The sequence below is a fragment of the Heptranchias perlo genome, chromosome 36 (assembly GCF_035084215.1).
Source record: "Heptranchias perlo isolate sHepPer1 chromosome 36, sHepPer1.hap1, whole genome shotgun sequence".
NCBI classification, from domain to species: Eukaryota; Metazoa; Chordata; class Chondrichthyes; order Hexanchiformes; family Hexanchidae; genus Heptranchias; species Heptranchias perlo.
The window spans coordinates 11,239,443-11,254,848 of record NC_090360.1 but is presented as its reverse complement, the minus strand read 5'-3'; the positions used below and the strand labels follow the sequence as shown (position 1 = coordinate 11,254,848).

General features: G+C 42.5%; 1 protein-coding gene across 6 annotated transcripts in view; it reads right to left on the bottom strand.

Annotated features, from left to right (window-relative positions):
* kcnma1a (potassium large conductance calcium-activated channel, subfamily M, alpha member 1a) overlaps positions 1-15,406 on the bottom strand; it is a 692,064-nt gene that overhangs the window by 200,052 nt on the left and 476,606 nt on the right. For all 6 annotated transcript variants that reach the window (XM_067972546.1, XM_067972543.1, XM_067972542.1 and 3 more), the window contains exons 7-8: positions 6,427-6,502; positions 1,240-1,410 (exon numbers count right to left, since the gene is read on the bottom strand). In XM_067972546.1, the coding sequence (XP_067828647.1) occupies positions 1,240-1,410; positions 6,427-6,502 (247 nt within the window). The remainder of the gene's footprint in view (positions 1-1,239; positions 1,411-6,426; positions 6,503-15,406) is intronic.

The following is a 15,406-nucleotide window of genomic DNA, read 5'->3' as shown; positions in this document are numbered from 1 at the left end:
ATATTCCCTTTAATACCATGTGCTTTAATTTTCAATATAAATCAAAGAAGTCAATAATTTCACTAGGGTTTGCTGCTCAAGTGTTATAAATTAAAAGGGGAACATTACAATGGAGGAGGTAGTTTGAATCTTAGGTGCTGTCCTGTTTAATGTGTTCAAGTTAAGTCTTTCCCCTACATATTGGGAGAAATCTCAGTCTTTATCCCCTTACAAACTGTTCCTGTAGATCATCACCACCCCTCTCATTCCAAAAGCTGGAAAAGAGCCGATCAGCTGCTGTCAGCAGATCACAACAACCAGGGACTCCTACATTTGGAAATATTTCTGGATAAGTAACCAGGATCAGGCACACTGGTCCATGCCAACCCTCTAAAGTCACCAGTTGCCCAACACACAATCGATGTCAGCTCAGGGACAATCTTCTGGCTTTCAAGGCTAACCCTGATGTTGCTTTTTAATAAGCCTCGGTGCACAGTGTCACCAAACATTTCTAAACTAACCTAAGTTGTCTTTACAGTTTTTCTAAAAGTGCTTGTTACTGTATAATGGCTTTTTAAAATAAAAGCTATTAAATAATAGGAATTTCCTTAGTTTATGAACACCCACTTTTTTTGTAGTCAAGATATTGCAGCTTTGTTGTACATTAATTACTATTTTGCAGCAGACACTTAAAAGTTCACGTTATCAAGTGCTCTGTGACTTGTCACACAAAGGGCAAGTACATGAAAAGCACACCTTATGTTTGTTTGCACGGCTGAGGCGGAGGAGCTGGATCACGCTGTATAATGGATCATTTGGCTGTTCAATAAACAGTGACTGGATTGATTTGTAATTAAATGACCCTTCCTTCAGGCTCAGACACCTATCAACTTGTCTGTCAATCTGTAAATTGTGTAGGTGACCTTATAAGAACACAAGCTACAGCACCAAGCAAATCTTCTGGGATGTGGTACGTCCAGTGAGAGATTTTGGACATTTGGACATTATCTTATGGGGAAAAAAAACTTCTGAAACAAATGAGATTGGCACAAGATTATAATTTCTCCAAATCATTTTAACATCTAGGTGGGAAATGCATGTTTCAGCATTTGTACTTTAACAAAAGGTGAGGGAAGATGGCACCAACATTAAAATTTGACTATGTATTTCTGACTCGGCCTTCACTTTACCACTTGAAGCAGGTTTAAGAGAAGCAGGTCTGCTGTGATTAATCAGTAATAAAAAGAGGTGATATTTTACCAAACCCCCGAGGATGAAGAAGACCATAAAAAGTCGTCCAAGCGTTGTCCTTGCATAAACGTCTCCGTAACCAACTGTGGACATTGTGACCATAAGTAAGTAGACGCATTCCCAATAGGTCAGTGGTTGGGAATTTTGGAAATTTTCCCAAGGATCCCCTGAGTTCTCCACCTATAAACAACAACAATAATAAAAAAAAAGGCAAAAGTTGAAAATCTGAGGTTGGAAGCAGCTCGACAGACACTGAGCAGTGAGCGAGTGCTGATATAGCTGCAGCACCACCTAGTGCCAACACCAGTACATTCACTTAGTACAGACGCAGTGACTATCATGAGCATGATTTATGTGGTTTAAAGCTACGCAAACAGAACAAATAATTTCTTTGCTTTTGTTTCTTCCTGTTCACGGAACACTCTGAGCTCCGGAACCATGTTCTGTGAACAGTACACTCTGTTCAAATTGCAGCTTTTAATGTGTGTTTAGAACCTGCTGCACACACAAGTGCTGTACGAGGGGAAGGGGGGCAGAGGCTGGTAAGCCTGAAAGAATCCTCGACTTTCGTCTCACCAATTGTCTCCCCTTTGCTCCTGAATTCATTGCTTCCATTCTGGGATGCTTTGGTACATCTCCCAGCTGGTCATTCTTCATGTGTAATTCTACACAGCAAATGTTGGCAGGCTATTGGACTTTAGGAGGCATCACAGTCGAGGCCAGTCTTGTCTTTACCGGTGTTTTCTCTCTCTCGCACGCACATGCACACTTCCACTAGGGGGTTACTGAATTTTGAGCAGGAGCAGGAAACCTGGCCAATTTTCCCTTCCTGAACCCAATGGCACTGAGGCCATTTGTAGCATCCTTATTAATGAACACAGCTGAGCTCAGCACAGACTGAAGACTGAACCTGGGTCTGCATGAGTCAGCCACTCACTTGCTAAGCTCAGTGAGGCATGGGGTGAGCCCAGAGTCCATAAATTAATCCAACTATCTTCAGTACTCTGCTAAAGTACACAGTATGTTATTGCTTTACAATCATAACTTCAACTATCGCCCCTTTTCTGCCCCAGTCTAGGGCCTCTCCCACTATGAACTATTATCCAACTGGGAGGGACAACAATAACTTGCATTTATATTCATTGGCTCCCGGTCCGGCAACACCTTGACTTTAAAATTCTCATCCTTGTTTTCAAATCCCTCCGTGGTCTCGCCCCCCACTATCGCTGTAATCTCCTCCAGCCCTACAACCCTCCGAGATCTCTGCGCTCCTCCAATTCTGGCCTCCTGCGCATCCCCGATTTTCTTCGCTCCACCAGAGGCAGCCGTTGCCTACAGCTGCCTAGGGCCTAAGCTCTGGAATTCCCTCCATAAACCTCTGTCTCTCCATCTCTCTCTCCTCCTTTAAGATGCTCCTCAAAACCTACCTCTTTGACCAAGCTTTTGGTCACCTGTCCTAATATCCCCTTATGTTGCTCGGTGTCAAATTTTGTTTGATAATCGCTCCTGTGAAGTGCCTTGGGATGTTTTACTACATTAAAGGTGCTGTATAAATACTGGTTGTTGCTGTTGAATGAACCTCATGTTGAAGCTCTGTAACACTGAACAGAGTCAACACACCCCCCCCCGCACCGATCAATGGGTAACAGCATCAACTGGTGCTGCATGAGGCTATACAAACCAGAAAGCTTTCTCGTTCAATCTCACTCTATTCCAATTTAACCATTCTCAGCTGGGTTACAAATAACTTCAACACCCTGGGGCCAGTAAGGGGAAAATAAAGTATTGGCTAGGACACTCTGATCCTTTCCAGCAGGCCCACTGAATGTGCATGATTAGGATTCTATTTGGCTGCAGCAGTCCCTATGGTTAAATAGCCTGCCAACAGATTAAGAATAGCCAACTGCGTGAAGTAGTGGAGGGTTAACATCAGCCTGGAATACCTGGCATGAATTACCATCTTTGGGAGAAAAGGAGAAAATTGGAGGAAGTGGTAAAAAAAAACACAAATATGAGCTATTCCAAATAAAGTCAGAGCTCCCTGGATGACAAAAGAGATAGTGGGTAAGATGAAACAGAAAAAAAGGGGCATATGTCAGATGTCGGGTTGATAACACAAGTGAGAACCAGGCAGAATATAGAAAGTTCAGAGGGGAAGTGAAAAAGGAAATAAGTGGGACAAAGAGAGTGTATGAGAATAGACTGGTGGCCAACATAGAAGGGAATCCAAAAGTCTTCTACAGGCATGTAAACAGTAAACGGGTAGTAAGAGGAGTGGTGGGGCCGATTAGGGACGATAAAGGAGATCCACTCATGGAGGCAGAGGGGATGACTGAGGTACTAAATGAGTACCTCTGCTTTTCTTGATATATATTAATGACTTGGACTCGGGTGTACAGGGCACAATTTCAAAATTTGCAGATGACACAAAACTTGGAAGGGTAGTAAACAGTGAGGAGGATAGTGATAGACTTCAAGAGGATATAGACAGGCTGGTGGCATGGGTGGACACATGGCAGATGAAATTTAACGCAGAAAAATGCAAAGTGATAGATTTCGGTAAGAAGAACGAGGAGAGGCAATATAAACTAAGGGGCACAATTCTAAAAGGGGTGCAGGAACAGAGAGATCTGGGGGTATTTGTGCACAAATCATTGAAGGTGACAGGGCAGGTTGAGAAAGCAGTTAAAAAACCAGACAGGATCCTGGGCTTTATAAATAGAGGCATAGAGTACAAAAGTATGGAAGTCATGATGAACCTTTATAAAAAACTGGTTCGGCCACAACTGGAATATTATGTCCAGTTCTGGGCACCGCACTTCAGGAAAGATGTGAGGGCTCTAGAGAGGGTGCAGAAGAGATTTACTAGAATGATTCCAGGGATGAGGGGTTTTAGTTATGTGGGTGGACTAGAGAAGCTGGGGTTGTTCTCCTCGGAACAGAGATGGCTGTGAGGAGATTTGATAGAGATATTCAAAATCATGAAGGGTGTAGACAGAGTAGATAGAGAGAAACTGTTCCCATTGGCGGAAGGGTCAAGAACCAGAGGACATAGATTTAAGGTAATTGGCAAAAGAACCAAAGGAGACATGAGGAAAAACTTTTTTACACAGCGAGTGGTTAGGATCTGGAATGCACTGCCCGAGGGGGTGGTGGAGGCAGATTCAATCATGACCTTCAAAAATGAACTGGATAAATACTCGAAAGGAAAAAATTTGCAGGGCTACGGGGATAGGACAGGGGAGTGGGACAAGCTAGATTGCTCTTGCATAGAGCCAGCATGGATTTGACGGGCCGAATGCCTCCTTCCATGCTGTAACCTTTCTATAATTCTATGAGGTAAATCTGACAGGTGAGAAACAAAGGAAAACTCAGAACCATTTTCAGTATCATTCACAATCGGACAGTAATGACTTGTACTGAACTGTATTTTCCACTACCCAACATTAGTATTTATGACGCCAGATGTTCTGATGTCAGGCAGAATTTCCTTCATTTACTTCCTTATTAAATTGGCTGGTGTTATTAGTGTGAACACAATCTGTTAAAGGGGCAAAAAAAAGTGTTGGGCAAACTTCAATCTCCTCGGGGAGGCAGGAGAGACGTACATCATTTTCACGATGACATCACCCGTAATGGATGGTGCTAATGTACTTCAACACGATTTATGTCACTGTGCTATGTGGTTTGTTTCCAAATGAAACAAGGTTTTCCAAACACCTTTTCACAACCCAGCGTCCCTTTAAATGAATAATAATAGCTGTTAACGTGTTATAGCGTAGACTGCAAAAGGACATCGGTGGATCCAGTTTACTGCAGCATCGTGTGAAGTAATAAACTGTGGACATAAGAATGTCGGGTGATCGTACACCTTAAATGGGAGAGTGCTGGGGGAAGGGTCGAAGAACAAGAACATTTAGGGATCCAAGTACCTGTACCTGGCTTTTAGCTGCAAAAGGTGATCAAAAAGGCTCATGGGGTATTGGATAAAAGCAAAGAAGTAATATTACATTATACAGAGCATTGGTCAGGCCTCATGTGAAATATTGCATTCAGTTTCAGCAAGGATATGCTCGTGTTGGAGACAGCCCAGCAATGAATCACCAGAATGCTACTTGGGATGTAGGACTGACTTATTCTAACAGACTGGGTAAATTTGGGTTATATTCCCTAGAGAAGAGGAAGTTGAGGGGTGATCTGATTGAGGCGTTTAAAATAATGAAGAGAATAGATGGCAGACGACTCTTCTCTCTAGTAAGGGAATCCAGAACAAGGGGATAGGAATCTTCGAATTCGAGCTAGACCGGAGGGAAATCCAGGAAAAGCCTCTTAACACAAAGGATTGTGAAATGTGGTACACTGTCCCAGGAAACCAGTAATTCAAAATCAACTGAGGCGTTTTAAAGGGAGATAGATACTTACTTGAAAGTGAGTGTATTAGGAAAAATTAGGTTAAAATGATAGAGCTGCCATGATTAACAAAAATAGTGGAGCAAGCTCCCTGGGCTGGGTAGCCTCTTCCTGTTCCTATGTTCCGACTGATGCTTCAATTTCTCAGTAGTTAGCTGTGCATTATAGACATTAATCCTTCAATGTGGATGTCACTATGCGTTAGTTATACCCACCCTGACGCTAGTAAAAATAGTGCGCCCAATATCCAATAAATCCACCTTGTCCCCATGAAATGAACAAAATAGAATCTAGATTGTGATTTCAACATTGTTACCTGCCCTCAAGTGTTCAGATGATGGTTAGAAACCATTCATGATATCACTAGAACCCTACAATAAAATTGCTGCTTTATAAACAGTTATCGGTATCCATCATTCTCAATACGATCTCATTAGCCTAAGTTTATTGAGAAATAATTTGCAGTTGATTTATATTGTTTGGTCATATCTCTGAACTACCCATTTTAATTGAGATATCCTAATGTTGAATGCCGATAAAGGTAGCAGGGTCCCAAGCAGTAACCTGACCTTCACCCTGTCAACACCATGTAGGTTGAGTGTTATTTCCTTGGTGTATAGTGTAACACTGGACTTCAGGTAGAACACAACATTGGGCAATATAAAAATTCAAGTATAAAAGCCAGGAAGACGCAAGCATATTAACATTTAGTGACAGTCCACCTGCTCAGAGAAGAGTTTGGCCAGAGCAAATGATTCTTGACAGTGAGCTGCGTCAAGTACTTACCAAATGTATGAAGCCAGCTCCCGTTAGCCATGTGCTTATAAATATAGACAGTAGATTCACCAACTTGATGGAATTGCTGTTCAAAAGAGAAAAATAAACACTGAGTAGTACCGTTGGAGAAAAGATATAAAGGTGAGTGTGTGCATGATTCTGTGGTGACCAGTCACACAGGTAGTCACTGGAAAGTCTGAAATGCATGATTTCAGGAGACAAATTGTTAATGATCTGAAATTAAAAAATGCAAAACAAAAACATGAAGTACAGGAAATACATAGCATGTCAGTCGACCCTACACCTTTTCCCCACCATTTTAGAATCTGTTTACAGGCGACTTAAATCAATTTGTTGCCTCTTGTAATAATAGTTAACATATCTGTACACATTCCTTTGCTTTGCTCAGCCCTATGGAGGGGCTTTCCTGTCACTCCATACCAGTCCTGATGAAGACTCACCATCTGAAACATTAACGTGTTTTCTCCTTCCGAGGTGGTTAAGATCTGCTACATAGCTGCAGGATTTTCAGGGTGAATTACTACCTTAATGGTATTCACTCCCACTCACAGAGGGATTTTACAGAGATGAATCAGTCAAGGCCTGAGACCGAGTTGTTTACCCCCTCCCCCAACTGCCTCCTCAAATAGTACATCACTAGAGATGAGAAATGGAGAGAAAATAATATGCAGAGAAAATCTCCATACATGCTACCAGGACATAAAAGGGGCATTATCTCATGAAGGCATTTGGCAATTTTTTTTTGTTTCGGAAAGAAGAGGAGCCAGGATAACTGTGCACCATTTTCCTTACGATGACATGCGAGTAACATGACAACATCTTTCAATGCCATTTACAGAGTTAGTGGCTTGCTTGAAAGCAAATCAAAAATAGATTCCAAAGCATTCTTTCATTGACAGTATGCCCCTTTAAGGGGTGGTTTCAACCTGCTTTTGATCTGGTGAACGGAAGTAATGCAGGGAATTAGTGGGTTAGGGAGGTGGGACAAGCAAGCTAGGGCCATTCACACATACACACATACATACATACACACATACATACATACACAATACATACATACAAACATGCATACACATACAAACACACACACACATGATATACACATACATAAAACACACATACACGATATACACATACATACAAACACACACACAATGTACACATACATGCAAATGCACACACGATATACACATACATGCAAACATACACATACACGATATACACATGCAAACATACACATGCAGGCAATTGGGACTAGATTAGTGGTATAAACTGGGCGACATGGACATGTTGGGCCGAAGGGCCTGTTTCCATGTTGTAACTTCTATGATTCTATGATATACACATAAATACACATACGACATACACACCCGTGCAAACACACACATACGACATACACACCCGTGCAAACACACACACACGACATACACACCCGTGCAAACACACACACGACATACACACACATACAAACACACACACGACATACACACACATACAAACACACACATGACATACACACACATACAAACACACACACGACATACACATACAAACACACACACATACACATACATACAAACACACACATGGCATACACATACATACAAACACACACGACATACACACACATACAAACACACACATGACATACACACATACAAACACACACACGACATACACACACAAACACACACACATACACATACATACAAACACACACACACACAGCATACACATACAAACACACACACACGACATACACATACATACAAACACACACACACGATATACACATACATACAAACACACACACGATATGCACAGACATACAAACACACACACACAATATGCACATACATACAAACACACACACACGATATACACATACATACAAACACACACACACGATATACACATACATACAAACACACACACACGATATACACATACATACAAACAAACACACACACACACGATATACACATACATACAAACACACACACATGTACACATACATACAAAACACACACGATATACATACATACAAACACACACACACACAATATACACATGCATACAAACACACACAATATACACATACATACAAACACGCACAATATACACATACATACAAACACACACAATATACACATACATACAAACACACACAATATACACATACATACAAACACACACAATATACACATACATACAAACACACACAATATGCACATACATACAAACACACACACAATATACACATACATGCAAACACTCACACAAGATGCACACATACATGCAAATGCACACACATGATGTACACATACGTGCAAACATACACATACATAATATACACATTCATAAAAACATACACACACATACAAATATACATATATGATATACACATGCATACAAACATACACATACTATATATACAAAGATACATGCATACACATACGATATACCCACCCATGCAAACATACACATACGATATACCCACCCGTGCAAACATACACATACGATATACACACCCGTGCAAACATACACATACGATATACACACCCGTGCAAACATACACATACGACATACACACACGCAAACATACATATACAATATACACACACGCAAACATACATATACAATATACACATACAAATACATGTGCACACATACACACACACAAACACATATAAACACACACACAAATACATATAAACACACACACACAAGTATGAATCATCCATTTGGATGCACTTCCTGTCTACAAAACTAAAACATGCCAACAGGAAGTAAGATTTGCAGACAGGAGTGTGCACAGACATAAGAATTTATACATCCTATGGGTCAAGACCAATGTTCCCTCTAATTTTTCTCGGCCATGTGTGGAATGAATTTGGGTTTGTGCACCGATATAAAGGCTGTGTGCATCACCGTAAAAAATCACAACTTTGAATAGATGATCTTTTTAGGAAACGTTATTCAGGGTATATAACAAACAGAACAAATGTACAAAATAATGGATAATTGTAACAATTTAATGTTTTTTGGATGATAAATTTATGTAATTTATGAACTGGGTTTCTTAAGTTGCATGAGACCAGTCTCCTTATATTTTATTAAAAATTATCTGATGGGAACGATTCCAATCAGCTTTTTGTTGAATCAGCTTAATGACTTTGATTCAAACAGAAATAAATCGTGTGCAATCAGAATTTTTAAATTGAGTCAGAAATACAAAACAGCTGTCAAATCAGTCAGTGTGAATTTGGGGATAGGGAACAGTTTAATTGAAGCTCTCCCCTCCACCCCACCCTCCACTGAATCCTCAGCAGGGTTTAAAAAATTATTTCATTACAATTGTACATCTTGCAGGTCTCATTACTTTGGCTGCCTCTGTGTAAGGCAGGGTGCAGTTTGGTCATACTCACTGTTTCCCCATTTATTTCCAAAGATTGAAGTTATATATTTAAGGAAAGGTAAGGTATTTCTATAGCACCTTTCGTGACCTCTAGATGTCCCAAAGCGCTTTACAATCAATGAAGTACTTTTGAAATGTAGTCACTCTTGTAATGTAGGAAACGCGGCAGCCAATTTGCACACAGCAAGCTCCCACAAACAGCAATGAGATAATGACTGGATAATCTGTTTTAGAGATGTTTGTTGAGGGATAAATATCGGCTAGGACAACAGGGAGAACACCCCTGCTTTTCAAAAAGTGCCATGGGATTTTTTTACGTCCACCCAAGAGAACAGACAGGGCCTCATCCGAATGACAGCACCTCCGACAGTGTAGCACTCCCTCAGTACTGCATTGGAGTGTCAGCGTGGATTATGTACTCAAGTCTCTGGAATGGGACTTGAACCCACCACCTTCTGAGTCAGAGGCAAGAGAGTGCTACCCACTGAGACACGGCTGATGTGACTACTATGTAGAACCGTGGGGCCTGTACAGATCCACAATGACCACTACCTGTAACAATCTCTAACCAGAGGCAGCATCGTTCTATAAAACAATCATTTATGACCAGCCAACCATTCAGATTTGACTTTGTGTGTTTGAAATGTCCTGCTAATGGCTAGGATTGTTCTAAATGCCTAGATTAGAGTCTCCCTGCTTGGATTTATGTGAATTAAAGGTAAGTCACAGGTAGGAGGGAAGCAATCCCATTGCCCCCTGTGTCACTCACTGAAGATTCACACCAAACATCAGTTGGACACCACGAAGGGCACTGTCCCTTTAAGAAGCCAGTGATTCCCAGCGCAAATACAGGAGCGCTGCCAAGTTCTGAGTGATGGGTTAACGGAGCAGTGCTGATACTGGGGAACAGCTGGCTTGTGTCACACAGGATTGCACTCAGCTATTCAAACACTGACATGTAACCAAATACCTTTACATGCCTCCCACAGCCAGCCAGACTGACTCAGGACAACTGACCTCCCGCTGTTTACTGTTAAACCTCGTTACAGAGCAGTCCGGGTTATCGCGAGACTTCCAAACGTGCCCGGGCCGACTCTCCTTCTGCCCTTGTAAGTTTCTCCCTCCCTTTTCTGAAGGTGTCGACCCTCATCGGCCGATAGTGCCACATAAAACCCTCCAGTGATTCACCAGCAGGTGGGTGAAACACTGGACCCAATCTCTACAGGAGCACCCAGGCAGAGAATGTCAGCAAGGCATCCAACCACTGAGGACAGACAGATCCAATCTTCTATCACCCAACGTTTGACCGGCCAGCCGGCTGTCCATCCTCAGCTTTCAGTCGGGATCACTCGATAATGATCACAAGGGGACAGTGAATCACAGGCATTGCTCCCACCGCTGATATCAGCTAACTCGACACAGACCAGAGAGCACTGGTTTGGTGCGCAGACGGAATGTTTAAGTGCGCGGCACACAACAGACTGTTGTGCAGTTGAGCACGTGCGCAGCTTAGAGCAAACGGTGGTCAAGATAGAATCTATAACTTTAACATGGGGATTGAATTCTAACTGCGTGATCTGGTCCAATACCCTGGTCTCTAACCCCACTCCATCTGACGACTACTCTTGGTCTCGTCTCCCCATGTGCTCCACAGGACACAGACTTGAACAGATATTGTTTAACGGACTCAGCAACAGCTACTTTAGTACCATTTACCTAACACTACGTTAAGAATTTAGCAGCAAATATTTATCATTGATCTCCAATATGAATAATGATATCCTCCAATTTGTTTAAAAAAAGCAACCTACAAAGTCAGCAGGAAGGAGATTAACACAACCTCTGGTGCTGTATTTCGAAAGGACAGGTGCTAGAACCATTTGGAAGCCCCCTTTTAATAAAGAGTTGTTATAGAGCCATCATTATAGCTCATCCTCACCATTCAAATCCCTTTCACGATTGCAGCAGCTTTTAGCCACTCAAATTATCTGCAATTAAAATCCTGAGAGTTCATAAACATCGCTGAATCTGTAGGTTTCTATTCAGCACCAGATGAAAGAAAATATTTGCAGATGTTATGTAATCAGAACCCAATTATATTGTGCAAGTGGGAAACGATGAATGCACTGTACAGTACAGCACAAACGTTTTATCCAGACCATAACAGTGCAGATTATATATATATAAATATACATTCTGAATATTAAATGTATTACCAGGGTTATGTAGGTCAAATCCTCTCCTGGTTAAGTAGCACACATCAATCAAACTAGATATTAGGAGCAAACTTTTAATTGCAGCGCACGCTAGATGCGAGATGATTCTTTATATCAATTCTTGCTGGTGGGGAAAGTGTGTTGAAATGTATTAGAGTCATTTCCACTTTCAATTAGAGCAACTAAACATGGCCACAGGATTAATCAGCAACATGTTCAAGCTCCTCAACATCTGTGCACAGCTAGGATTCTAAACATGGTCTCAAACTGGCCCGAGAAATTCCCTGCCCTGCACTAAAATGTTATTTAGTGAGGAGAAAAATAGACCATTTTGAAACCCTTTATGTTGCAATTTTTCTTATCTGAAATGTAAACTCTTGCAACAACCCAGTCTGCAGTATAGTAACATGGAAATACATGCCACTGATGGGCACTAATTCTTCCCAATATATTCCACTCATTTTCTTGACTGGATGAAGGGAACACTTTTCTTGGTATTGGCAGTGTTTCCATTAAAGTATTTCCATCATATATAACAGTTAAAAATATTATGTGCAAAGCTTGCAAATGTTAAAACACTGTGCACAATCCTATTTAGGAAACAGGATGCGTCCAATTACCAGCAATTTTTGTAATGTCGGGCTAGACACAGCTGCCACCAGGCTCAAAATTATTCATGGTGGCGTTTTAAGTTTATTGTGAATAAATACAATAATCCATCATGAGTAAGACTCGATGGCTATTATGCAGTCTCCCTTACTCTAAACAATGTATATGACATGAAAGTGATGCTATCGCCTGTGATTTATTCCCTCGTGATAAATCCACTGCACCATATCGACATGCTTAAAAACCGACTCATTGACTTCAGAGAAAATGGCTAAGTAAGCAAGCAAATTTCTCCAAAGATTTGGACAGGGTGTGCTCTCTGAATGGTCTTGTACAGCTCGTCACTGCCAGTAAATTAAAAACCCTTTTCTTGAGGATGATTAGATCTGAATGAGAGCACTGAGAGACTCTTTACAAATGTGCTTAATTGAATCATAGCTCAACAAGCATGTGGCCTCAATCCTCCACAGAGGGTATTTTGAGTAAGTTGAAGAAACCTTTAACTCCATCGTGTGTACACAAATGTGTCAGACACACAGGACAACTACCTAAACATTGAGCATTTTCAAAAAAAATATACAGTCCTAGGACAAGAACTCCTGGAGTCAGAGAAGATGGTAGGCCTAAACACTTTAGAACAACTGGACGAGCAAGCACAGTGTATCTACTTTCACTGAACAAACAACTGGACCATTCTGCAAATTGGGAATGGAGCTGGAATAAGGAGCTCTGCCCCAGTTATAATTATTTCTAACTCCCATCAGCCAACCTCCACAGACATTCTATTAAATGGTGTCCAAAGGTCTTCAAAACCAAGCTGTCAAAGAAATATTGGACAATACAGACACTGTTTCTGAACAGACACTGCACACCATTACAGCACACTGATCACAAATGGGTGGGTCACTCACTCATGCACCATTTGAATTTATTGCAACTATAAGGTGGTCCTTTTATTTTAATAATGAATATATAATATTAAGAAAGAAAGAACTTGCATATATAAGGAATAATATTATAAACTCGTGCTCCCGACTGTGGGCCCACCGGGAGCACACATATCAGGATTTTGGGTGTACACTCATAATCCTGATATAGATGCCCAGCGAGCATTGCCCCATGCTGGGGGTGTGCCTTCATAAGATGATCCTGTAGTGCCTCATTAGATATCTCAAAGCATTTCACAACCATTGAATTTTGAAGTTCTGCCACTGTTGTTAAGTGGGCAAAATCAGCAGCCATTTTTCTCACAGCCAGGTCCCACACAAAACTAATGAGATGAATGACCAGAGTAATCGGTTTTCGGTGGTGTTGAGGAAGGAATGTTGGCTCAGTCCTTCCTCAGAACTTTCAGTTGCTGACAAATTTGCTTCTATTTCCAACGTCTACAGTTTCTGTTTCAGGTTTACAACGAGCACAGGTTCGACATGGAATTACATAGGGCCCAATTTTAGCAGGGGTGCGGGTTCTCGGCGGGTGGGCAAGCGGGCGCATGGGTAACGCGCCCGGTGAAATTAGTGGGTTTTCCGCACGATCGTAGCAGGTAACCCACTAATTGGAGCCGCTTACCTGCTCCTCCGGGTTCCCCGCTGCTGATCTGCGCGTCGGGCGGGCTGCGCATGCGCAGTAAGATCTGTCAGCTGGAGGCGCTCTATTTAAAGGGGCAGTCCTCCACTGACAGATGCTGCAACCAATAGCAAAGATGACTACATGGAGCAGCCCATGGGGAAGGTTGCTCCCAGTTTAATGATGCCTCACCCCAGGTATCAATACATGGGGTGAGGAGGAGGGGGAGGACAGAAATCTTCCACCCGGCGGGCGGGAGGAAGCGGCCTGCCTCTGCCACCAGGAAGGCCTGGCTCGAGGTGGCAGAGGGGGTCACCTGCACCACCAACATATCGCCCACCTGCACACAGTGCAGGAGGCGGTCCAATGACCTCAGTAGGTCAGCCACAGTGAGTACACGTAGTCTTTCCCCTACACTCCGTCTGCCACATCACTGCCCCCACCCCACATCTCCTTCAGCACTGCCAACACTACTCTGTCACATCACCCCTCATACCCACTCAAACCCCATCCTCATCTTACCTGCACCTACTCACCTCGCGAGTACTCACCCCGCCACTACCACGCAACCCAATCCTCATACAATCTCATGGCTCTATCCCATACTCACCCTCTCGTGCATCTCTCTCACGGCCAGTCTCAATCAAACTGCCACCACCTGTGCTGCAGCCACAGGGCATGCATCACATATGTGCAGTAGGCAGCGTAAGGCAAACGTGTCGTGAGCATGAAGGGGATGCACAAGGGTGTTTGAGGGTTTGTCATGGTTGTTACTTATATTGAATTTCAGAACAACTCACATCACACATTATATTGGCACCACTACTGCCATGTCTTCGCGAATCCTGTCCGGTTTGTGCAATAATGCCCGCTCCTGGGTATCACTATGAGGACCCACCACTGATGCCACCCATTGTGTCACTGCAGAGTGGGTGTAGGTGTATTTGCAGGGCTCTTCTGCGCAGACGACTGAGAGACATCGGCGATGTCCCCGGTTGCACCCTGGAAGACTGCGGAGGAGAAGATCGGGAGGGCAGTGGTGACTTTGACAGCGACAGGTAGGAAGATGGTGCACGGGCCAGCCAGGAGCAGCTCGGCATGAAAGAGGCTGCAGATGTCTACGGCTACATGTCGAGTGACTCTGAGCCTCCGTGTGCAC